The sequence below is a fragment of the Garra rufa genome, chromosome 6, assembly GCF_049309525.1.
Source record: "Garra rufa chromosome 6, GarRuf1.0, whole genome shotgun sequence".
Classification (NCBI taxonomy): Eukaryota; Metazoa; Chordata; class Actinopteri; order Cypriniformes; family Cyprinidae; genus Garra; species Garra rufa.
In genome coordinates this window covers 14,279,707-14,305,300 of record NC_133366.1, presented here as the reverse complement: position 1 = coordinate 14,305,300, position 25,594 = coordinate 14,279,707, and the positions used below count along the sequence as shown (strand labels likewise).

Genomic DNA, 25,594 nt, shown 5'->3' with positions numbered 1-25,594 from the left:
AAAAACAAATACAGTTAGTTTATATGTAACAAAAACATCTTACCATAGGCATTCGTATAATGAAATCTAAGTGTTCCACACCTATATAAAAGGTGCAGCTGTAAAGATCCATACACACCCTCTAGTGATTTTATATGAGCAGCTCCTGTACAAAAAAAACTACTAGTGCAACTATGAATAATACTCTTTATATTTTAGCAAACTTAAACATCGGACTAAATAAGTGCAACAGTCATTGTACATGCTGCTTTAGTAATTCACAGCAGCAGCAGATGCTAAACTAAGCGCTAACAGGCAGTGGTTTTCCAAATCTGATAAAAAAAAATGGCCTGCCCTGCATTTTAAGACTCAAGTCAAGCGAAAACAAAAACATATAGCAGAAATTAATTTGGTCAACAACAAAAAGGACCACAATAAAGGGATAGTTCACACAAAAATGAAAATTTGATGTTTATCTGCTTACCCCCAGGGCATCCAAGATGTAAGTGACTTTGTTTCTTCAGTAGAACAAAAACAAATTTTTAACTCAAACCGTTGCAGTCTGTCAGTCATATAATGGCAGGCAATGGTTACCAAATTTTTAAGAGTAAAAAAAAAAAATACACAGACAAAACCAAATTAAACCCTGCAGCTCGTGATGATACACTGAGGTCTTGAGACACATAACGATCGGTCTGTGCAAGAAACTGAATAATAAATAATGAATTCATAATAAAAATAATGATATAAATACTGTTCAGTTTTTCAGTTTTTTAAGACATCAATGTATCGTCACGAACCACAGGGTTTAATATGGTTTTGTCTGTGTATGTTTTTTTTTTTACTCTTAAAGATTTGGCAACCATTGACTGCCATTATATGACTGACAGACTGCAGCAGTTTGAGTTAAAAATCTTCATTTGTGTTCTACTGAAGAAACAAAGTCACCTACATCTTGGATGCCCTGGGGGTAAGCAGATAAACTTAAATTTTTCATTTTTGGGTGAACTATGCCTTTAAGGTCTGTTGAATGTATTCAATAGAATGCAAATGTACAGATCCCAGCCAATACAATACAATAAAAAAGAGCAACGTGTGATGCACTGCATCACTGCAAGAAAAAAATATCAAATTAATGACCTCTTTTTAATATTACCCATGCAAAAAATATATAAGGGACAAACAAAAAGAATGTATTAGCAACTCTTGGTCTGTTTTTCAGTGGTGCTTGTTAGTAATACAGTTGAATTATGCCTCTGTTTGGCCCAAACTCACTCCAGAAAGTTAAAACTTAAATGAGAATGTCGTGTCTGGCTAACTATCCTCGGTAACAGATGAGTATGAAATGGTTGTATGTGACATTAACAGACATTGACCCTTCTTCCTGAATCTTATGAAGTTTCTCTCCTGCTCAACAGAGGGCGCTGTGTGTTAATAACTGTCTGGTTTCACAGCGCCCACTAGTTGTGAGGAGGACACTGCTGTAACAGATAAGCGCCTGTGTGTATCTGGTGGCCCTCAGTGTCAGTTTTTGAAGGCTCCACAGTGGCTGGCTCTGCAGATGAACTCCTTCAGCATGTTGCCGTCGATCTGCCAGAACGCAGCTGTCTGCGTGACCTCGGTCAAGTGGTTCACACAAAATTTAAAACAAAACTCCTCGAGATCCTTCACATGAAAGAAAGCATGAACGTGCAGTTATGAGTGCCTGAACAAATGAGCAAGAATGATCAACATTACCATCCGTAATTACCATTACAAACTGGGCTTTTGTATTACCTTTCAAAAGGATTTTACTTGATTAATTGTAATGAGCAAAGAACCAAAATGAGACAGAAAGGTGGTTTAGTGCAGGGTTTCTGCAGATATGAACAAGTGAAATTTAAGACTTTTTAAGACCTTTTTAATACCACCTTATATGAAATTTAAGACCGAAACCTGTAATGGAAATAGATATTATATTACATGCATATATGTAATATTTATTGTGTTTAATGTAAAAAGTAAACGCAATATCATGGCTGTTATAAATTTAAATTTATTACTACGATATACAGTGAACTTTTCATATCAGCAGATACTATTCCACACAAAATATCCCCATAAAAGTACCACTAGAAATATCTGATGTAAAAAAAAAATTCTGAAGCAATATTTTCATCAGTGCTCTATTAGCTTTTACATCTTAAATCTGCATATTTGATTTACCTTTATAAAGGCCTTTTTTTTTAACTTTTGAAATGTATGCATTACCTTTGAAATTTATTTTATGAATTTATCAATAAATTCTAAATGGCTGTTAGCAGTGAGATTACATAATTTACACTGCAAAATTAAAAGTGAGATTAATGTTTTAAATACATTTATTGATTTATAAATATATACATTAGAAATGTTGGGTGTGGAGGCATACTTTTAAACACACTAAATTACCAGCAGGTGGCGGTAAGTCACTTCATGAGCGAGTTATTTCAACTGTTTCGAGCAAAACGCTGAATCATAGCAGAATGTTGCTAGGAGAGCGCTTCTGCTAATGTTGCATATTGTCTAATATGTAAGTAACTACTTGACTAACTACTTTTTTATTGAGCTAAAATTAATGTAACATTTGTAATTGTGAGAATTTTTAGCAAAAAGCTCACTTGGTATATTACTGAACTATATCATGTTATAAATAAACTATACATTTAAAATTTTTACCTCAGTGTGTTTCTTTAGAGTGCTGTTACATTCATTTGTTTTAAAGTATGTCACAAATAGACCAGAAATACACTATCCATTATCAATTTCTGTTTACGTTTAATGTATTAAAATATGAATCTTTCTTGCCTTTGGATGCTTCTCTAGTTGTTTTTGTCACTTCAGTTTTAATCAGGCGGTTTGTTCGGTCGGGCAAGTAAAAAAAAAACATTTTAAAAGTATTTCGAACGCTGGCGGTCAGCTAGCTCGACCTATATTTCTTATTATTATTGATAACATTATATACAGAAAAAGGTAGTTTGACCTGTATTCTGCTACTGCGATTCTGAAGACGCAGTAACTTCCACAGAGGGAGAAAAAAATCTAGTTGTTAGCAACTGGCCCTATATTCAGTTTTTTTCAAGCTAAGTATCACTAAACTTGCACTTCCCCATAGCTAAAAAGTTAAATCTATTTTACTTCTGCGGTACAATCCGAGAGAGACTCGCGGCAATAACAGAAAGCTGATTGGCTATTGCATGCTGGTCTCATTTGTAGTTTAAATACAGCAAATTATATTTGGAATAGTGAAATAAAGAACTACAACACCACGGAAACAACAAAAAGAGAATTTAAATTAGCATTAGAGGTAGCGTTACATGGACATCGGAAAAATAAGACCTGTGTAAAATTATTTAAGACCTAGAACAGCGAATTTAAGACTTTTTAAGGCCTAAAATTTTGATTTTTAAATTTTAGACTTTTTAAGACTTTTTAAGACCCCGCGGAAACCCTGTAGTGTTACCTCAGCATCATATCTGATGGCAGCAGACAGGAGAGAGAAAGCGTTCTCCACTGTGATTCCTCTCTTTATGATATGCTGGCACAACTTCTTCAGCCTGTTTTCACAGTAAGAGGTTGCCAGATCCAGTAACCCTGTGAGACATATCCAAATCCAGTCATGTTTTGATGGGTACAACAGATATTCTGACCATCCTGAATTTTACAACATGCTTTGTAAATACATAGCTAAATTAATTTTTACAATTCCAAATATTTTTGGTTGTTATGGGTTATAATGCATAGCAAGTATAGAAGCATACAGTTCCAAATTTGGTTATATTAACGTATTTCATGTCAATAATAATAACAATCATAATAACTAATCATTACTAATGTACATGTTATTGTTGTTGCTGTAAATAATAATTATATTATTATAAATAATAATAACAATAACTATTACTGATGTATTATTGTCAGTGTTGTTAATAATTATTAATTAATTATTATTATTATTACTACTATAAATAACAAAGATGAATTAGTAAATCAGCATAGGTGTATTGCTATTTTAGTTGTAAACAATAATTGTAAACAGTAACTAATTATTACTGATGTATTGTTATTGTAAATCTTAACTTATTGTAAATAACTAAGCATTACTGGCGTATTATTGTTAGTGTTGTTGTTGTAAATAATTTTATGACTAGAAATAATAGTAATAATAATAATTATTATTATTATTATTAATCAATATTGTGTATTGCTAATATTGTTATTGATGTAAACAATAACTAATCAATATTGATGTTATCATTTAAAATAATAATTATATTACAAAATTATACAAAATAAATTATTACTGATTTACTATTGTTATTATTGTTGTAAATCATAACTTAGCATAATAACTAAGCATTACTGATGTATTATTGTTGTTGTACATAATTATATCAATATAAATAATAACACTAATTATTACTAAAAATCAGTATTGGTGTATTGCTATTACTGGTGTAAACAATAACTAATCATTATTGATAAATAAAATAAATATATCAATGTAAATAACTATATTGAGTTACTATTAGTACTATTGTTGTAAATCATAACTAATATTGTAAATAATAACTAAGCATTACTGATGTATTATTGTTAGTGTTGTGGTAAATAATTATATTACTATAAATAGTAAACAATAATTGTACACAATGCCTAATCATTATTGATGTATTGTTATTATAAATAATGAGTTATTATTGGTACTATTATTGTAAATAATTAAGCATTACTAATAAAGCATAAATAAGCATAATAACCAAGCATTACTAGTCTATTATTATTAGTATAAATAATTATATTACTATAAAAATAATATTTTTTATACTATTATTTAAATTTAAATTATTATTATTATTATTATTAATCAGTATTGGTACATTGCTATTATTGTTATTACTGTAAACAATAATTGTAAACAATTAATTATTATTTATTTTATTATTTTCAATTATAATAATAACTATATTATTATCAATAATAAAAAATGATTACTGAGTTACTATTGTTATTATTGTTGTAAATTATAATTATTACCATACAATAATAACTAAGCATGTGTATTATTGTTGCAAATAATAACTTATTACTGATGTTATTATTTACAATAATAAGTATGTTATTGTAAATAATAACAAATTATTACTGAGTTACTAGTGTTATCATTTATGTAAATCATAACTACTATCATACAATAATAACTAAGCATTACTAAGCATAGTGCATTATTGTTAGTATTTTAGCAATTAATAATAATATCACTATAAATAATAACAATGAGTATTGCTATTATCTTTATTGTAAACAATAATTATAAACAATAACTAATTATTAATTATTATTATTGATGTTAACCATAATTATTAAGCATTACTTAGCATGGTGTATTATTGTTAGTGTTGTAAATAATAATTATATTACTATAAATAATAATAATCAGTATTGCTGTATTGCTATTATAACTGTAAACAATAACGGTCCCACTTTACATTAGGTGGCCTAAACTACTATGTTCACTACGTACATTTAAATTAATCATTTGGTACAATGTACCTATTGTGTACATACATGCTTTTACATTGTAGTTATATTTTGATAAAACCTACCCATACCACCAAACCTGTCCCTAACCTTACCCACATCCCACCTTAATAGAAGCAAAAGCATTTTGCAATGCAATATGACCACATTAAGTACATTGTACTTATTTTTTAATGTAAGTACATAATAGTTAAGGCCACCTAATATAAAGTTTGACCACAATAACTAATTGATGTATTGTTATTGTAAATAATAACTATTGTATATGATAACTATATTAGTTCATATAATAACAAATGATTACTGATGTACTATTGTTTTTATTGTTGTAAATCATAATCATTATTGTAAATAACAATAGAAATAATAACTAATTATGACTTATGTATTATTATTAATACAATTGTTATAAGCATTAATCATTTTCTTCAATAACTTCTACCTGCAGGCGAAAAATGGACCAAAAGAGTATATGTTGACTTTAAAGGAACACTCCACTTTTGTTGGAAATAGGCTCATTCTCCAACTCCCCCCGAGTTAATAAGTTGATTTTTACCGTTTTGAAATCCATTCAGCCGTTCTCCTGTTCTGGCGATATCACTTTTAGCATAGCTTAGCATAGATCATTGAATCCTATTAGACCAATAGCATCACGTTCAAAAATGACCAACGAGTTTCGATATTTCTCCTATTTAAAACTTGACTCTTCTGTAGTTATATCGTGTACTAAGACCGGTGGAAATGCAAAGCTTCAATTTTCTAGGCTGATAAGATTAGGAACTTCACTCCCATTCCGGCGTAATAGTCAAGGAAGTTTGCTGCCGTAATATGGCCGAAGCAGGAGCAGTAATACCACGCAGCACATGTGCAAATGCTAAACTAGCTGGGAACTCATTTCTGATAATACTCCGCCTGTTTCGGCCATATTACAGCAGCAAACTTCCTTGACTATTACGCCGGAATGGAAGTGTAGTTCCTAATCTTATCAGCCTAGAAACTCGCAGCTTTGCATTTCCACCGGTCTTAGTACACGATATAACTACAGAAGAGTCAAGTTTTAAATACAACAAATATGGAAACTCGTTGGTCATTTTTGAACGCGATGCTATTGGTCTAATAGGATTCAATGATCTATACTAAGCTATGCTAAAAGTGATATCACCAGAACAGGAGAACGACTGAATGGATTTCAAAACCGTAAAAATCAACTTATTAACTCGGGGTGAGTTGGAGAATGAGCCTATTTCCAAAAAAAGTGGAGTGTTCCTTTAACCCTTGTATGGTGTTCGGGTCTGTGAGACCCGTTTTCATTTTTTTTCAAAAGAAAAATTAAACAATTAATTATTTTTTCAACCTGAAATTCATTGGCTTTGGCTTATTTTCTGTGAAGAACATAAATCCGAACAAATTTTCAATGACTGCATACTGTACCTCTCCCCACGCATTTACATTACATACAAGGTGTCTAATAAAAGTGGTGAAAGTGTAGGTCCAGTGTTCCTACACTGTCTTCATCCTTTCTGGTGATGCTGTTTTCTTCCCCCCCCCCCCACAAAGTTGCAAAATTGTTGAAAATTCAACTATCAACACTGTCTGCTCTTACATTCCCGCACATTTTATCCTCTCTCTTGTGGGAACCAAGCTTTATTTTCTCATACCCTGTCCCACCTGCAAGTTAGGGGCATAATACTATAAATAAGACTTTGCCAGTGTGGTTCTGATCAAGATGGCCAAAAGATTATCTGCTGCGAGGGCCTTGCAATTGATTTTGGAAGAGAGAGGAGCTTCTGATGATGATGTCGAGGAAGAGGTTTCAGAATATGAGGATCACATTTCTGAAAATTCATAGTCTGACAGTGACTTTGAAGAAGAGGATGCGGTTGAGCACCATTTATTAACAAAACGAAGACGAGTACCCCATCAGCAGCCACCTCCAGGACCAGAGCAAGCCCACCAGACAGCAAGTGAATAAATATGGATTTAAAAAAAAACCGAGAAGCACATTAATTCATCAATGTGATCTAACAAAGGTAAAGGGGAAAAATTAACCATGTTTGCTGTTCATATGGCTTGTAATTGGGATGAAGTAAACATTTATTGAGTAATTTAACATAAAATTGTTTGATAGTGTTAATTTGGAAAGCCAAAACTCTAGCGGGTCCACCAGACCCATGAACACTGGCTGAGTAACAAAAATACGAACACCACACAAGGGTTAAGGCCAGGTAAGAGTAAATGTAAGCAATGACAGTCTACTTGTAGTAGTTTTGGTGATTTAAAAAGATTGAAAAGAGTGATTGTTGTTTTTTAGTACTCATCTATAAGTTTGATGGAATATTTTTCTGAAAACCTAGATAAAAAAATGAATCTGAACCCACCAATAGCATCCTCAGGAGGAAGATCTACACTGTCAGTATAGAGGAACTCCAGGAAAGAGCGGTACACCGGGTACGAGAACTGGTCGATCTCAATCACTTCCTTCATGTCCTCATTCCAGTGTGACTGAAACATTGATCTGAAATGCTCACACCTGAAATGAGGACAGAGAAATGGCATAAACAGAGAAAGTTGTAATTAGCAATAACCAAGTGAGTACTGAGCTATAATGCACAAATTATTAATCACGAAAGTGCAGTGGGGCCCCACCTGATTTTGAGAACAGCTTTATGGACATGGATGTACTTCCCGTCAATGCTGAATTTGAGGTCAGAGGTCTCAGGATTGTCAAACTCTTTTTTAAGGGACTGGGCCACAGTCAGGAAGTCATCATGCTCTGATAACAAACACAGCACAGTTATGTAACAGCAGCAACTGCATCATTTATGCAGAATTTATTTCTCTTTTAATGCACATTAAATAACAGCAGGATGAAACACTGTAAATGCATTAGGATTCAAACATCAGAGCAGCCAAAGAGAACCAAACAATGATGGATGACAACGCAAGCTCACCCATGGAAAGCAGCCGCCACATCACAGATGGCGTGGCGAAGCAGGCGAAGACGTCGTCCGTGCTGGTGAAGTGTGTGAGGTGTGGCAGCACGATGGGCTGTCCGCGGCACTGCCCCCACATGTACACCTGACCGCTCTGGGTCTTTGCCGCAGAGGTGTGTGTGGAGTGACAGGCGGCGATCTCCACAATCCTGGTGGAGGGAAGAGGTGGAGTGAAAATAGCAGGAAATCATGGATGAGGCCAAGGTGGAGAAAGGATACATGCAGGAGAAGAGGGCATAAACGGGAAAGGACCAAGGAAAAGGGAGGGATACATCGGTCAGATTCTTATATAAATACTATTCTCCCTGCATCAGGGATTACTGGGTTGTTGTGTTCTTTTTTCATATTATGCCTTTCCTCAAATTTCAACCAATCTAATATTAGCAGAGATAACTGTAGTGACCTTTAGTACGAGAGAGCTACTCTTCAAACTACACTCAAAACAGGATGACTTACAGGAAGCTCCCACTAGACCAACAGGAAAGCTCCCTGGGTTGCAAGAATTTACACTAACAATGGCACTGACAAATTGCAAACGTCAAAATAACGCATTTCTTATTTTGAGCCGCCAACCTAGACAGCGTCATCTCATCAATTGATTGCTGTGTATCAGCGAAAAGAAAAATTCACCCAAAATGATATTCAAGAGAAATCAACAAGTAGTGATAAAAATGTCAGTTTTTACTCAATATTTTGAGTTATTTACTTTTTGTGCTTAAAGGATTAGTTCACTTCCAGAAATAAAATTTCCTGATAATTTACTTACCCCCATTCCATCCTGGATGTTCATGTCTTTCTTCAGTCGAAAAGAAATTAAGGTTTTTGAGGAAAACATTCCAGGATTTTTCTCCATATAGTGGGCTTCAATGGGGATCAACGAGTTTAAGGTCCAAATTGCAGTTTCAATTCAGCTTCAAAGGTCCCTACAATCCAATCCGAGGAATAAGTGCCTTATCTAGTGAAACGATTGGTCATTTATTAGATTTTTTGCCCTACCTGACCTTTTTGAACTAAAGTACACAGATGAGAAACTAACCACATGTGAGTATTTGTGGTTAAAAAGTACATACATTATTATTTTTTTTTAGAAACTGAGCAATCGTTTCACTAGATAAGACTGTTACTCCTCAGCTGGGATTGCGTAGAGCCCTTTGAAGCTGCATTGAAATTTGGACCTTCAACCCATTGAAGTCCACTATATGGAGTAAAATCCTGAAATGTTTTCCTAAAAAAACCTTAATTTCAGTTCGAATGAAGAAAGAAAGACATGCACATCCTGGATAACATGGGGGTGAGTAAATTATCAGGAAATTTTAATTAGGAGTAAACTAATCCTTTAATGAAAACTTTTTTAATAGACAGTTTTAGTTAAAGGAGTAATTCCAGAACAAAAATGTACAGACAATGTGCTCACCCAATTGTCATTCAAGATGTTCATGTCTCTCTCTTTCTCTTTCAGTCGTAAAGAAACTACGTTTTTTTTTTTTGAGGAAAACATTTCAGGATTTCTCTCCATATAGTGGACTTCAATGGCGCCTGCGAGTTTAAACTTCGAAAATTAGCAGTTTTATTGCAGCTTCAAAGGCCTCTAAACAATCCCAGCCAAAGAAAAAGGGTCTTATCTAGCAAAATGATCGGTCATTTTCTAAAAAATAAAAAAATAAAAAAAATACAAATTTATATACTTTTTAGCCTCAAATTTTTGTCTTGTCTAGCTCTGCGTGCACTCTGTGTATTCCGGTTCATCTCATCTAGACAAGTTCATCTCATTTTGCTTCAAAATCGTCCTACATTGCTGCAGAAGTACCAGTTGGTCAGTGTTTACAAAATGAACGTGTAAGGAAGGTCAAATGCCCTTTACAAAAAAAATAATAATAATTAAAACAGCGATATAAGGCGATAAGAAGTTGGAGGAGAAAATGAGATGGGAGTTTTTTTTAACATACCCTAACTGTCTTGAACGGGATTGCACAGAGTATGCATGCACACAGCAGGGATCGTTTGGAGCCATTTGAAGCTGCACTGAAACTGTATTTTGGAAGTTCAAGCTCGCAGGCACCATAGAATTCCACTAAATGGAGATAATTTCTGAATCGTTTTCCTCAAAAAACATCATTTCTTTTTAACTGAAAGAAAAAAGACACGGACATGACCATGAAATTTTAATTCAGGAGTGAACCAATCCTTTAAAGGTTGTATCAGCGATTTCTAGCCTAAAACATAAAGTGTCAAATTCAGCTGACCTTTCATCACGATCCGCTCGCTGCCTGCCCCATAAATTGTCTGTGAAAAAACCGCGTCTCTCTGGTCAGCCTAGGGTCCGAGATTTGCCAAAAAAACAATCGGCACTACCAACCTTTCCACACAAAAACAAACAGTGTTCCAACCAATCAGCGTCAGGGGTTTGGTGTTGTGGACTTTCGCTCCGCCTCCCTCACATCCCAGCACCAGTAGGAAAGTCCACAACACCAAACCCCTGACGCTGATTGGTTGGAACACTGTTTGGTTATCTGTGGTGTGTTGATAGCGCCGATTGTTTTTTTGGCATATCTCGGACCCTAGGCTGACCAGAGAGACGCGGTTTTTTCACAGACAATTTATGGGGCAGGCAGCGAGCGGATCGTGAAGAAAGCTCAGCTGAAATTGACACTTTATGTTTTAGGCTAGAAATCGCTGATACAACCTTTAATGAAAACTTTTTTTAAAAGTTTTAGTTAACAATAACAACTGTTTTAGAACAAAGTCAGTGAATGGATGAATGAGTAGTTTAGTAATGAAAAAGGAAAAGATTATTCCCAAACCCTCTTACCTTTCTTTCTCAGTCATGACCTGTACAGGGCTGAGCTGGTTGCTCTTGTTGCCGGTGCCCAGCTGGCCATAAGTGTTGGCCCCCCATGCATACAACAGGCCCTCATCGGTCAGTGCTAAAGAATGAGCGTAACCTGATGCAATCTGAGACACAGTGACATGTTTGAGATGGTTTACAATTTTTAATCCCACTTGAATTAAAAAATAAATCTGTAGTCACATGGGTTGTGTTGTTTCTTTGTTGTCAATTCTTGCTGCTTTTATTCACTTCTGTTCAAAGGTTTGGTCAGTACATTTTTAAATGCTTGTGAAGTCTCTTATGCTCACCAAAATTGAATATTTAAATTTTAAATGTTTAAAATTGAATTTCATCCTGTCACATGATCCTTCAGATATGCAGATTTAGTGCTCAAGCAGTGTTGCCAAGTCTGTGGTTTTCCCGCAGAATTGGGCTACTTGTTTTCATATCCGCGGGTTGAAGTGATTCCAGTGAGGCAATATTTTACCCCTGGAACGAAATGTAATTGTGCTACTTTCGGGCTAGTTTTGAGTAGCATTTTTGAAAACCTGGCAACCCTGTGCTCAGGAAACATTTCTAATAATTATTAGTGCTGCTTAAGATTTTGTAGAAACATCATTTTCAGGATTCTTTGATGAACAGTTACTTTAAACACAGCACTAATTTGAAATGGAAAGCTTTGGTAAAATTAGAAAGGTCTTTACTGACAATTTTGATCACTTGCTTATGCAATTCTGCTGAATAAAAGTATTAGTTTCCTTCAAACAATAATGTTACTGACCTCAAACTTCTGAACAGTAGTGTATATTAGTATATTACATGTACAGCTAACAATCGAAGAATATTGCAGATCTGCTTTGTACCTGCAGCACACAGAGGCCTTGTAGTGCAATCAAACGACATGGTGTCAGCTGGTTCCCATTGTTGCCTAACCCTAGTTGGCCGTTACCATTGTAACCCCAGCCATAAACCTGAAACACACACACACATTTCATCTCTAACAAACACACGACACAGCTGCAGTGAGAAGTACAGCACGTCAATAGTCAAGATAATATTTCACATAGAAGTAACATCCCTTACCTCGCCATTATCTGCCACAGCCATGGATGAAGTCTGTCCACAGGCTATACTGACCATCACTTTGTTCTGCAGACAGTTGGACACCTTGCGGGGTGTTGGCTGGTTGGCAGTGGACCCTGAACCAACCTGACCACAGTTGTTGTACCCCCATGCAAACACCTAGGACAACATTACAATTAGCTGACAAAATCATTAAAAGGGACGTTAAGCTAAAAATATATAAATTTATTGAAACACCTGACTGGCTGTCTATGAACATGGCAACATTTAATGAATGTGAATATGAATGAGAGACAAACACAGTAGTACACCCAAGCTGATCTTGTAGTCACAGTGAGAACAAAAGCCCTCACAGCTTAGCAAAAAAGGTCACATGCTCCTTATTACAGCAGGCACGACCAGGTCAAGCAGCTAACTATACTTGCTAAACAGATGAGGATAGAGAGGAGGGTTTCGACAAACCTAAATCCACCTAATACCCTTTCAAATTTAACCTACATATTTAACCTACTACTGGAGTGTTTCTTAAGAGACTGATAAAAGGGAAATTGTTTTATGCAAAAGAAAAAGGATGGATGTTGCTTGGATTATGGGATTAGCATGCGACACAGAGAAATTTTAACACAGGAACTTCTATATTCTAAAACACTTTGATTAGTCAATGCCATTAGATTCGCAGTATGTCATTAGTTTAACCCTAATTAATGGACATATGTGTGCATGAATAGGTTGCATTTTAACCAATAGGCAGTGTCTTATATCGACCAGAATGAGAAAAATTTAATTTAGAAATATGTGAAAAACACGGTCTGTGGTCCACTAAGGCCTACAACTCTAATACCCTGAATGTCTGAGAAATATTTTAAAAGAGAGATTATGGGATAAGCACCTCTTGATAGCGTTTCTATGCTTCTCCTTTATGTCTGTCTTATCGTAAAGCATCTTGACACCTGTGAAAATATTCATCATTTTTGTGAATAAAATTGTTGATATTAGATCACATATTGTTCCTTTTACTTGTGATCTTTCAGTCCCTTTTATATTGTCTGCTGTTTTTAATACATTTGAACCCATTTCTATCTCTTTTTGGGCTGAAACTGTAAGCCAGATGAAGCCTACTAATAGCGAAATTGCCTTTTCGTTCTAAAGTCCTAGAGAAGGACGCTCTAAACATTTAAATGTAAAAGTTTCTATCTTTAAATTTAAATGTAATTTATATTCAAGTTTTAAAGTTCTATTTACTGGTATTTTACATTATTTCTAAATCTAATAATAAAATGTGACATGAATTAATGCAACTCATCTGTCATTTTTAAATTGTATTATTGAAAGAAAAATAAACAATATTAAATGTTAAATGTGCAATCTATTATGTATGGAAGCCCAAATCACCAAAGCATGATTTGGCATAAAAAGTCATAATTATTACAGTCATGTTTATGAGATGAAAAGTCAAATTTATTTATTAATTGACGTCTCATGTTCATTCATGTTTATTTTGTGCTATAACTAGTAAAAAGGAAGAGGTGATGCCACTTGAAGGTGATCTGTCATGACACGTGGTATTTATTGTTTGAATTTCTTAAAAAAAAAAATGACAAAATTTGAAATTTGAGACTGTGTTTCACACTTAGAGTAACCTGCTCTCTCTTCTCTGTCGACGTGTTGTCAGTTTCCTTATTGCTCCGCAATGTATTTTCCACTGTGAGAACGTGATGTGGCTTGTCAGACATAGCAACATTAATTAAATGGGGCGGGTCGAAGGGTCAATTATGCAATAAAGCAAAGCATTTACTAAAGATTTTTTCATGAGGTGAAAAGGGGCTTCTATACTCATGCAATGCATGGATTAAATGTGATAAAAAGCAGTTCTCAAACCTCACCTCACCCTCATGGGTCAGAGCCAAAGAGTGATGAGAACCACAGGCCACCTCAGTCACCCTCTTGTTCTGCAGGTTAGTAGACACCAAAACAGGAGACACACCTTGATTGGTCGTCCCATTGCCCAACTGACTGTATCCATTATGCCCCCATGCATACAACTCCCCGTCTAGAAGCAGAATAAAGGACTTTGAATCAGACAACAGTATAAAATACACACCCACTATTATGTTCAAACATTTAGAAACAACTATAATGTATCCAGACAGACACGTGATTTTGTATTATGCATCTACTTTAACTAAAGGGTAAGCCACGAAATACAGTACATCCATTTTAGACAGAAGATTTGTATTTACCTTCTGTAGCCAGCAGGACATGAGGGCCACTGCCATTGCTCAAACTGGACAGCTTCTTCCCAGTCAGACAGTCCAGCTTTTTAGGGACAATTGTGCTCTGGCTGTCTCCAGTGCCCAGACAATTACTGCAGTTCAAACCCAACACGTACACCTGTGCCAGGGCATCCAGATTTGCTTGTCATTTGACGGTACAGAAGCCCTTTGTGAACCTTTATTTTGTTTATACAAACTACTAAAACAGGTCATGTACAGTTGACATCAAATGTTTACATACACCTTGCAGAATCTTGAATAAAAAATGTTAATTATTTTACAAAAATAAGAGAGATCATACATATGCATGTTCTTTTTTATTTAATACTGACCCAAATACAATATTTCACATGAAAGACATTTAAATATAGTCCACAAGAGAGAATAGTAGTTTAATTTATAAAAATGATCCTGTTCAAAAGTGTACATACACTTGATTCTTAATACTGTTTTGTTACCTGAATGATCCACAGTGTTTTTTTTTTTATTATTGATAGCTGGTAATGAGTCCATTTCTGTACTTGAGAAAAATCCTTCAGGTCGTACAAATTCTTTGGTTTTTCAGCATTTTTGCATATTTGAACCCTTTCCAACAATGACTGTATGATTTTGAGATACATCTTTTCACACTGAGGACAACTGAGGGACTCATATACAACTATTACAGAAAGTTCAAACGCTCACTGATGCTTCAGAAGGAAAAATTATGCATTCAGAAACTGGGTTGAGTCCCTCAGTGTGAAAAGATGGATCTCAAAATCATACCGTCATTGTTGGAAAGGGTTCCAAAAAAAAAGCTATTTAGCTATTAAGAATCAAGTGTATGTAAACTTTTGAACAGGATTATTTTTTATAAATTCAACTATTATTTTCTCTTGTGGACTATATGTAAATGTTTTTATGTGAAATATCTTATACAGGTCAGTACTAAATAAAAAATAACGTGCATTTTGTATGATCCCTCTATTTTGATAAAATAATAAACATTTTGCTGATTCTGTGAGGTGTATATAAACTTTCAACCTCAACTGTAAGCTTACACCACACAGACAAAGAAGATACTATCAGTTTCTTGATCAGCTTACTTCGTCATTGTGGGTGATGTAGATGGCCTCATTCGCAGATGCTCCAAAGATGCATGCCTGTCGTATGGAGGCGAGCTCCTGTGCACTCAAGAGGGTGAAGAGAGGCCACTTACTCACATCCACCATGGCAAAACTCCTTTGTAAGCACTGGGGACGGAGTTTGGAGACGTTAGACTGCTGCAAGTACCTTTGAAAGAGAACATATACACGTCTACTCAAAAGTTTGGAATAACTGACTTCAAATTTTAGCAAAATACATTAAAAAGAGTAATATTATAAAACATTTTTTTGTTTTAATATATTTTAAAATATAATGTATTCCTGTAATGACAAAGCTGAATTTCCAGGATTATTACTCCAGTCTTTAGTGTCACATGATTCTTCAGAAATCATTCTAATTTGCTCATTAAAGCTGAGGTTAACGTTAATTGGCTCAACAAAGATGACAGATAACCACTGGACTTGGTTTGATATTATACCCCATGATACTACAGCTCACAATAATTTACCCAACACACTTGCATAATATACAAAAAGGCTTTTGTATGTGGAACAGCAGTGAACTGATGAATCATAAAGCCTACTTGTCTATTGTTTTGTCACTGAAACACTTCAGTGCAGTCCTTTATAACGGAACAACTGCTAAAACTCACTATTTATTACAGTTTTTATTGTATCTGTGTCACTTCAGCTTATCAGGGATCAGTTTAGCAAAACCCAACGCAAACCCAAAAGTAAACAGAAGACCGCACTGTCTGCTAGTGTGTAATGTACATGTGAAAGAAATCGCTAAATCAGCAGGGTTGGTTTAAACGTATCTTCTTGCAGGCTCGCGTTACTGTGTGTACAAGCAAAGCTCAGTTAGCCTGACAGCTACTGCATCGCTCCATCAGGACACCAGATAGACTCAGAATACAAGAAAAAACGGTTTTCATCAAGACGCCACAAAACCTACCTAGTGACCACAGGGGTTTGAGAGACCATGTAATTAGCGAGTTATCCAGCACCTCTAGTAGCCTGTAGCGCCAGCGGTATGACCACGGAAGCGCGTTCACGTCAGCTAGAAAACGAACTCGCTTGTTTCCTGATCACTGTTGCTACGGCTCAATGAGCGACAGCTCAACTGTCCAATCACTGATTGCTTGTACGTCGCTTCTGCTTCATGGATTGGTGGTAAAACTAGGCTGAGATAAAAGGGGCGGGACTTGAGGGAATATGGATGACAAAATACACGCGACGAAAAATAAGGCGTAAAATAAACCACTTACGTGTTAATAATAATAATAATAATAATAACAACAACAATAATAATAATAATGTAAAAAGAGGGTGGAAGGAAAACACATCTGTTAAATCGTAACGTAAAAATGTATTATATTATTATTATATACACTACCAGTCAAAAGTTTTTGAACAGTAAGATTTTTAATGTTTTTTAAAGACTCTTCTTCTGCTCACCAAGCCTGAATTTATTTGATCCAAAGTACACCAAAACAGTACAATTTTGAAATATTTTTACTATTTAAAATAACTGTTTTCTATTTGAATATAATTTAAAATGTCATTTATTTCCGTGATTTCAATGAATTTTTAGCATCATTACTCCAGTCACATGATCCTTCAGAAATCACTGTAATATTCTGATTTACTGCTAAAAACATTTATGTTGAAAACAGCTGAGTAAATTTTTTTTAGCTTTTTAATAATTAGAAAGTTCAGAACAACATTTATCTATAATCTTTTGTAACATTATAAATGTTTTTATCATCACTTTTGACCAATTTAAAGCATCTTTATAAAAGTATTTCTATAATTTCCTAATTTCTATAATTTTCTATAATTTATAATTTAATTCTCTCTCTCTCTCTATATATATATACAATGTACAATGTTACAAAAACTTTTTCTTTCAGATAAATGCTGATGGATCTTTGGATCTTTCTATTCATCAAAGAACCCTGAAAAGAGCTACTCAAGTGTTATAAATATTGATAATAATAATAATAATAATAATAATAATAATAAATGTTTCTTGAGCAGCGAATCAGCATATTAGAATGGTTTCTGAAGGATCGTGTGACACTGAATTAGAGTATTAATGCTAAAAATTCAGCTTTGAACACAGAAATTAATTACATTTAAAAATATATATATTAAAATAGAAAACTGTTCTTTTTAAACCGTAAATTTTTACGTTTTTTTCTATACTTTGGATCAAATAAAAAATCTTACTGTTCAAAAACTTGACTGGTAGTCAATAAGTACATTGTATCTACTGATTTATTTATTTTATTCAATGTTAGTACATAGTTTAAGACACTTAAGGTAATCTTAGAATTTAAAAAAAATATTTTTATATGTTTCTAAGCTTTTAGCAGTAATTTATTAAAATATATTCACAATATTCATCTTCATAGTTTATGTAACACATGACGTACTGTCAAGTCATAGCGACAGGATCATTTTCATTATTTACATTGCAGTTCAGTTACTGCGATCCCCCGAGCCGGTTGGCCCGCATGAAAAGTTGACAAACCTGTTGAAAAATGTCGTTAAACTCGTTGGGCGGAAACACACGGTCAGTCATAAGCTAGATTCAGCTACACACATCCGTTCACATAGTGTCGCTTCTGCTTTGAATACGATTTTCCTCGAAAACAGAAGTCGTGGAGTTCAATTCAAAGATTCTGCCAGACGCCGGTTCGAACTTAGAATCAAACAAGAGTCTGTAAATTCGAATCAGGATGGGCGCCATGACGTCTAAACGGTTTAAAAAGACTCCTCAGGTTCTCCTCATGGGCTTGGATTCGGCTGGAAAATCCACTTTGCTCTACATGCAGCAGCGTGGTGTGGCGATGGAGACCTCACCTACTGTGGGCTTCAATGTTGCGACTGTACAGCTGGACAAGAAGACCTCACTGTCCGTGTGGGATGTTGGTGGACAAGGAACTATGAGGCCCAATTGGAAATACTACCTCGAGGGATGTAAGGTACTGGTCTTCGTGGTGGACAGCACTGATCGTGCCAGGATGGGAGAAGCCCAGAAAGCCCTGAAGAAGATTCTCAATGATGAACATTTGAAAGGAGTTCCCTTGATGGTGCTGGCTAACAAAAAAGATCTGCCAAACGCTATGACTATCAGGGAGGTGTCTACATTTCTGGAGCTGGATAGATATACAGATCGGAAATGGGAGATCCAAGCTTGCAGCGCACTGAAAGGACTGGGACTCCAACAAGCCTTTACTTCTATAGCTAAACTATTGCACAAAGCCTAAGTAAGATACTAGCTAACTAGGGAATACAAATAATGCAGTTTTGACAGTCTCCTGTTATCTAAAGGGAACTTTGGCACTTGAGTTGTTGTATATGCTGTAAATATTGTTTATTTTTTACTTGACTTCATGTTCTGAACTTCAAGCATTTGCACTGTAATTACTGAAAACATATTTTCCTTTATAATTAAATGCCATGTTGCTGTGTGCAGATGAATTTGGCAACCAAAGTGACTTTGATGAGAATTCAGTGATACAGTACTAGTTTGGACAGTAAGATTTTTAATGTTTTTAAATTAGTCTCTTCTGCTCACCAAGCCTGCATTTATTTGATCCAAAGTACAGAAAAAACATTAAATTTAAAAAAATATATATTTTTACTATTTAAAAAAAAAACGCTTTCTATTTGAATATATTTTAAAATGTAATTTATTTCTGATTTTAAAGCTGAATATTTAGCATCCTTACTCCAGTCACATGATCCATCAGAAATCATTATAATATACTGATTTGCTTAAAAAACATTTCTTTTTACTATGTTGAAAACATCTGGGTAGATTTTTTTTTCAGGCTTCTTTAATGAATAGAAAGTTCAGAAGAACGTTTTTCTGAAATAGAAATATTTAGTAACATTATAAATGTCTTTATCATCACTTTTGGTCAATTTAAAGCATCCTTGCTAAATAAAAGTATTGCTTTGAAAGCAGTTATTTTAAATAGTAAAAATATTTTACAATATTACTGCTTTTGCTGTATTTTAGATCAAAATGTTTAGGAAAATCCATAGAACTTAGGTGCTTTTAAATGCTGTTGTAGTCTTAGACAACAGTACAATAAAGGTTGAGTTTGTCAACTTAAAGCATTTATTAATGTAAATTAATGCTAATGCCACTTTAACAACATCAAGTTATTCATATACATTATGGATGATTGATTTGATTTTAAAAAGTAGGTTATGCATTTAAGAAAAAGCATGGCTTATCACACATATTTAGACTCAAATGGATTAGATTTACATTAAAACTTTATTTGGAAACTTTGCTTAGTCAAATTCATAAGAAATTAGGTGATTTTAAATTCAATTTTGTTTTATAGGCAACACTTTCCACACGTTCCATTTGTTAACATTAGTTAACTAAGTTAGCTACCATAAACTATCAATAGAAAATACAAGCATTTATCAATCTTAGCTAATTTTCATTTTAACATTTATACTTTCAAAGTAAAAAATTGTTTCTGTTAATATTTAATGAATTTGAGCTAACAACAAACAAAATTAATAAATACTGTAACAAATGTATTAATGTTTGTTAATGCATTAACTAATCTTAACTAATGGGATCTTATATTATATTGTAAAGTGTTACCATTTTGGAGTACTTGCATATGAAGCTGTAGTGAAACAACAAAGCCTGTTTTTGCAATTGTGCAATAAAGTAATCCTTAAAATTGCAATGATGAAGTAATACCTTAAACAAGCTAACTTGTTAAGCTTGTTAACTTGTCATAAGTTGGCAAGAAAATAGCCAACTCGATAACACAGTCTGTATAAAGAGAAGCATGATTCATCATTATTTTAAGGAGAAGCGTGTGTGATGAAACATGAATTAACGTAACTGTTCCCAATTATCTAAAAACAGTTTGTGCTTTCTATTATACTGGATAAAGGTGGATAAGTAGGGAAACCGGTCCTAGATCAGTGTACAAATTCACAGTTTGGGTGTCATATGGCAGGAATGCAGAAAGTACAAGTAAATATGTGGCAATGAGTCAGTAGTTTGGTCTGAGCTTCCTTTGTGTCTTTACCACTGCAATTATGCAAAGATACGCCTTAACACCTGTTGCTCTAATATTATTTGTAAGCAATAAATGTTTATAATACATCAACTGTGAACTGCACATTTCATTCTGTTGACTTTGATAGGCTAATTATAACTGTGATCATTATATGGCTGATTACTAACAAACAGACTTCCTCTGTTTTATCTGTTCTTCTTCTTTGGATACTGATGCATTCGTCTTATATCCCTCCATGACTGCCAAAGGAGGAGTCCAGGCACAACCACCCAGATCCCATTGAAGAACACCAGGTAGACCCACAGGTACAGCCAGTTGCTGGTGTTTAGGTTAGGGCTTCCGATTAGCCAGTCTGGACAGAAGGTCATCCAGCCACCATATAACTCACACACACATAGTGTGATCTGAACAAAGTGTCTGGTTCGGAAAGAAACGTGAGACATTTACACAATTGCATAAATCAGTGTAAAGGATCAATAATCCTTACTAATGAATCATTTTATTTGCAGATTGTGAGATGGGGTTTGAATTGGAAATCAGAGCTGGATTAAATGTTGTGTTATCACAAATAGGTAAATTCATATTTAGACTTTTAATGAATCTCAAATGGATTTTATTTGCATTTTACCAAGCAAAACAGATCTTTCTTCTGTAGCACAGTAAAAATAATGTATTATTTTGAAATCTCTTGCCTGTAGTGTTTGTCTTTGATGATGGCATAGACTAGAAGAAGGGCCAAAGAACCATCTAAAACCACTGTCAGAAGCTCCAGAGATACTATTGTTGGGTCTGAGTACAGCCAGCGGTCATCAGCTTTGCCATATTCTTTCCCTGTTGAATATTTCAAACATTTACATGCACAAGGCAATACAAATCTTTTAAGGTTTTGCAACTGCATTCAAGAATTGCTTCAGAAATAGGATATTCTGTAACTATTTTTTGGAAAAAAAATGGTTCTAGATAAATGATATCTATTTATGTCAATTTACCCTGATTATACAATTATTTAAAGCAGTGGTTCTTAACCTTTTTGACCCCAAGGCCCCCCATTGTCCACAACAATATTTAAAGGCCCCCCAATTGCTATAAAAATGTCATAATTTCAGAGGTTTTAATAGCTGAATGGTCTTTAAAGATCCCACTCTTTTTGGTGAATGAATTGGCATGAATTTTGCAGTCGTTGTGATTTTGCTGTTTAAGGATAAATGTTTTTAAGTGCATTTTTAATCTATCTACCTAATAAATACACTGCCCTCCAAAAGTTTGGAAATGCTCTAGAAAAGTGGGGTTTTGGACAAAAACATATTTTATTACATAAACAGTTTATACATAGAAAAAACTTACATTTTCGATTCATCAAAATATCCACCATTAGCAGCTATTACAGCTCTGCATAATCTGGGCATCTGAGCTGTCAGTTTATTCAAACATTGACTTGATATATTACTCCAAGCCTCCTGAAGGATTGCCCAAAGATGATTCACACTATGCTGATATCGTCCAAAACCACACTTTGCCAGGGGTGTTTTCAAACTTTTGGAGGGCAGTGTATATACAGTCAAACCTAAATTTATTCAGACACTTTCAACATTTCTCACATTATTACAGTTTACTCTCTATAGTTTAGAAAATGGTAATAAAATACGGCAAGAACTCAAGAGTTAAACTGTGTCAGAACAAATTCATCTTGATAATGATAACTTTGATAGAAAGGTATGTAATGGATTACAGTCAACAAAAAATTTAGACAACTGTTAGTATGACAATATTTACACAATTATCAATACTTTGTTGAACAATTACCAAGCAACGCTTAATTTTGTTCAGTCTGTGGTGTAAAAAGGTTACATTAGCAAATAAAGAAAATACACTTGAGCAAAACATGTTCAGGTCAAAGTTTCTGAATAATTTTTGGTCCCAAATTTTGATCAGTTTTACTGGTAGTCCACTGTATGACGAATTTTTGGGTATAATATGTCACAGTTTACTTTATTTTGCTATACTCACCTACATAAATGAAATATAGTGTCCTACACCCACTAGTAAAAAAAAAAAAAAAAAAAATCAAAAATGATATCTGGTGACTGAATAATTTTTGGTTTGACTCTTGGCACAAAAAAAAAAAAAAAAAAAAGCATTTATTTTAAAATGCCCATGGTGTTTGTAGATGTTAATGTGCATGAGTCTCTTTCCCAAGTCTAGAAAACACACTTTTAAAATTGGGCTTCCTAGTATTTCCAAGACCTTGGTTTTGTGGAAACCATGGTTTTGCAAAGGAAAAAGTGAGTGAATTGAAATATCTTTTTAAATTTTGCTTATTTTGAATACAATTTTGTCTTAATTGAAATTATTACATCATCTCGAGGCCCCCTGGTTAAGAACTACTGATTTAATGGAATAGATGAAAAAATGAAAATGTCATTTAAAGAGATAGTTCGCCCCAAAATGAAAATTACTCCATGATTTACTTACCCAAAAGCCATCATAGGTGTTTATGGCTTTCTTCTTTCAGATGAATACAATTAGAATTATATTAATAAATGGCTCTACCAAGCTATATAATGGCAGTGAATGGCTGTTGAGATTTTGACTAATAAAATCCTTCTGAAGCAAATCGATGCATTTGTGTAAGACAAATATCCATATTTAAAACTTTATAAACCGCAATTTCTAGCTTACACTAACTGTTGTACGCACGTTCACAAAAGAGTGGCGTTCCAGCGGATGATGTAGGTGTAACGTAAGCTCTGATAATAATATGCTAGAACCGTGAGAACCAAAGAAAGCAAAGAAAAAACTGTCTCCTGTTGGCTTATATCGAAATCCTCCTTATTTTTATTTTTTTCAAATCCTTGTTTTGTACTTCTAATTCATGACTGGTGTTTGTTTTGCTCTTTTCTCTGTGCTTCCGAGTTAGTCACCATGTTCGTCTACATCCTACATCAACAGCTGGAACGCCACTCTCGTGTACAAGCATACAACAGTTAGTGGCAGCTAGAGATTACAGTCTATAAAGTTTTAAATATGGATATTTTTCTCACACAAACACATAAGTTCACTTTATTCACTTTATATCACCTTTATTAACCCTTTGGAGCCGTATGGACTACTTTTTATGATGGATGGATGCACTTTATTTAGCTTCAAAATCTCAACACCCATTCACTGCCATAGAAAAACGCCAGTTTTAATAGAACTCTGACTGTATTCATCTGAAAGAATAAAGTCATATACACTTAGGATGGCTTGAGGGTGAGTAAATATAAGGTAATTTTTTACAAGACTTGGACACTACAAGTCTTGGATTATTTAGCAAGCAAGTATAGACTAATAATATATATATTTTTTTTTAATCTTTAAAAACATGAAAGCCCCTGGTCACTCTATGTATGACAGAAACTTTTGTGTTCTACAGAAAAAAAGTATTAGGGTGAGTGTCTACGATATACATGATAATTAATTTTTTGTCAGAACTACTCCTTTATTATTACTTTTTTTAACGCAAGTCACATTACAATAAACTCAGCATATTCTAAATTGTTTTTTAATTGTACTGAATCTCTTACGTTCAGTAAATGTACTTTGAACTTTGTACATCATACCTACAAACACCAGTAGATGTCCTCCTACTCTATCAGTATTTTTTCTTCTAACCAAATCACTTCATTTCATTAGCGTAAAAAAAATCATTTTACATTTGACTTTGCGTGGTGTGTTGTAACACAGCATAACGTTACTCACATAGCTCTGCCAACAGACTGTCAGAAGTTGCCACATTTCCAACAAGTGACATGTAGACGAAGGGTCCCTCCTGCACGGTCAAACACCCAGAGGTGAGCACAGTTCAGACAGAGCAGGTAAAACAACGCTCCTGCATGCACCTTTATACTTACCAGAGTAAAATGTACTATTGCGTCGTAAAATAACCACACGAGGACCCACCGGTCAACAGCGGAACATTTATTCCCCCATTTTTGAGCAAAAACAAACCCGACAGCAAACTGAGCCACACACGCGAGTAAAGAATAAACCGTTACTTTAGTAAAAAGTGCTGGTTCTTCGACTTCTGCCATTATATACAGTGAAAATAGGCTGCACGTTTGTTGTAGTAACGTTAGTTCTTTACTCTATCTCAGTGGTTGAATGACAATTCTAGGCCCCGCCCATCGTTCTAACGTGGAACTTTGCAGCCATAGGCTCCCGCAGAACTCTCTCCACTTCATCAGTCCACGTCACAGAGCACAGTACGATTTGGCGGCAAATTGTTGTATTCCACGTTCCAAGTCAAATGTTTTTGAACAGTAGAAATCTCTTCTGCTCACCAAGGCTGCATTTATTTGTTCCAAAATACAGCAAAAGCAGTAATATTGTGAAATATTTTTAACATTTAAAATAACTGCTTTCTATTTGAATATATTTTAAAATGTAATTTATTCCTGTGATCAAAGCTACATTTTCAGCATCATTACTCCAGTCGCCAATATCACATGATCATGAAATTATTCTAATATGCCGATTTGCTGTTCAAGCAACATTTTTTATATATATAATTATCAACATTTAAAACAATTGAGTACATTTTTTTAGGATTCTATGAATAGAATGATCCAAAGATCAGCATTTATCTGAAATAAAACGCTTTTGTAACATTATACACTATACCATTTAAAAGCTGGTAGAGTCGTATAACTTTTGTTTTTTATTTGGGAATAAATTAATACTTTTA

General features: G+C 34.3%; 3 protein-coding genes across 3 annotated transcripts; 1 reads left to right on the top strand and 2 right to left on the bottom strand.

Annotated features, from left to right (window-relative positions):
• Positions 1 to 904: 904 nt before the first annotated feature.
• On the bottom strand, positions 905 to 16,886 carry rcbtb1 (regulator of chromosome condensation (RCC1) and BTB (POZ) domain containing protein 1). The gene is made up of 12 exons (XM_073842099.1): positions 16,755 to 16,886; positions 15,800 to 15,986; positions 14,682 to 14,832; positions 14,325 to 14,491; positions 12,442 to 12,600; positions 12,222 to 12,329; positions 11,341 to 11,483; positions 8,490 to 8,680; positions 8,185 to 8,311; positions 7,917 to 8,068; positions 3,461 to 3,591; positions 905 to 1,644 (listed from the first exon to the last, which is right to left on the bottom strand). Exons 1-12 carry the CDS (start codon positions 16,781 to 16,783, stop codon positions 1,504 to 1,506), a joined length of 1,686 nt encoding a protein of 561 aa, XP_073698200.1. The 5' UTR covers positions 16,784 to 16,886; the 3' UTR covers positions 905 to 1,503.
• A 1,271-nt stretch (positions 16,887 to 18,157) lies between these two features.
• On the top strand, positions 18,158 to 20,101 carry arl11 (ADP-ribosylation factor-like 11). Its single transcript, XM_073842100.1, has one exon. The coding sequence runs from the start codon at positions 18,544 to 18,546 to the stop codon at positions 19,072 to 19,074; it is 531 nt and encodes a 176-aa protein (XP_073698201.1). The 5' UTR covers positions 18,158 to 18,543; the 3' UTR covers positions 19,075 to 20,101.
• A 31-nt stretch (positions 20,102 to 20,132) lies between these two features.
• Positions 20,133 to 25,007, bottom strand: ebpl (EBP like). The gene is made up of 4 exons (XM_073843082.1): positions 24,762 to 25,007; positions 24,610 to 24,679; positions 21,561 to 21,699; positions 20,133 to 21,285 (listed from the first exon to the last, which is right to left on the bottom strand). Exons 1-4 carry the CDS (start codon positions 24,939 to 24,941, stop codon positions 21,054 to 21,056), a joined length of 621 nt encoding a protein of 206 aa, XP_073699183.1. The 5' UTR covers positions 24,942 to 25,007; the 3' UTR covers positions 20,133 to 21,053.
• Between the last annotated feature and the right edge of the window lie 587 nt (positions 25,008 to 25,594).

Excerpts from the sequence above, each read along its gene's own strand:
- rcbtb1 (XM_073842099.1), bottom strand. The coding sequence starts at position 16,783 with ATGGTCTCTCAAACCCCTGTGGTCACTAG. Across the intron at positions 15,987-16,754 it reads CAAACCCCTGTGGTCACTAG|GTACTTGCAGCAGTCTAACG; the intron begins GTAGGTTTTGTG and ends TCTCTTTCAAAG. Across the intron at positions 8,312-8,489 it reads GTGGCGGCTGCTTTCCATGG|AGCATGATGACTTCCTGACT; the intron begins GTGAGCTTGCGT and ends GTTTGTTATCAG.
- arl11 (XM_073842100.1), top strand. The coding sequence starts at position 18,544 with ATGGGCGCCATGACGTCTAAACGGTTTAAAAAGACTCCTCAGGTTCTC.
- ebpl (XM_073843082.1), bottom strand. The coding sequence starts at position 24,941 with ATGGCAGAAGTCGAAGAACCAGCACTTTTTACTAAAGTAACGGTTTAT. Across the intron at positions 24,680-24,761 it reads CAATAGTACATTTTACTCTG|GAGGGACCCTTCGTCTACAT; the intron begins GTAAGTATAAAG and ends TTGACCGTGCAG. Across the intron at positions 21,700-24,609 it reads CAGTCTGTTGGCAGAGCTAT|GGAAAGAATATGGCAAAGCT; the intron begins GTGAGTAACGTT and ends AATATTCAACAG.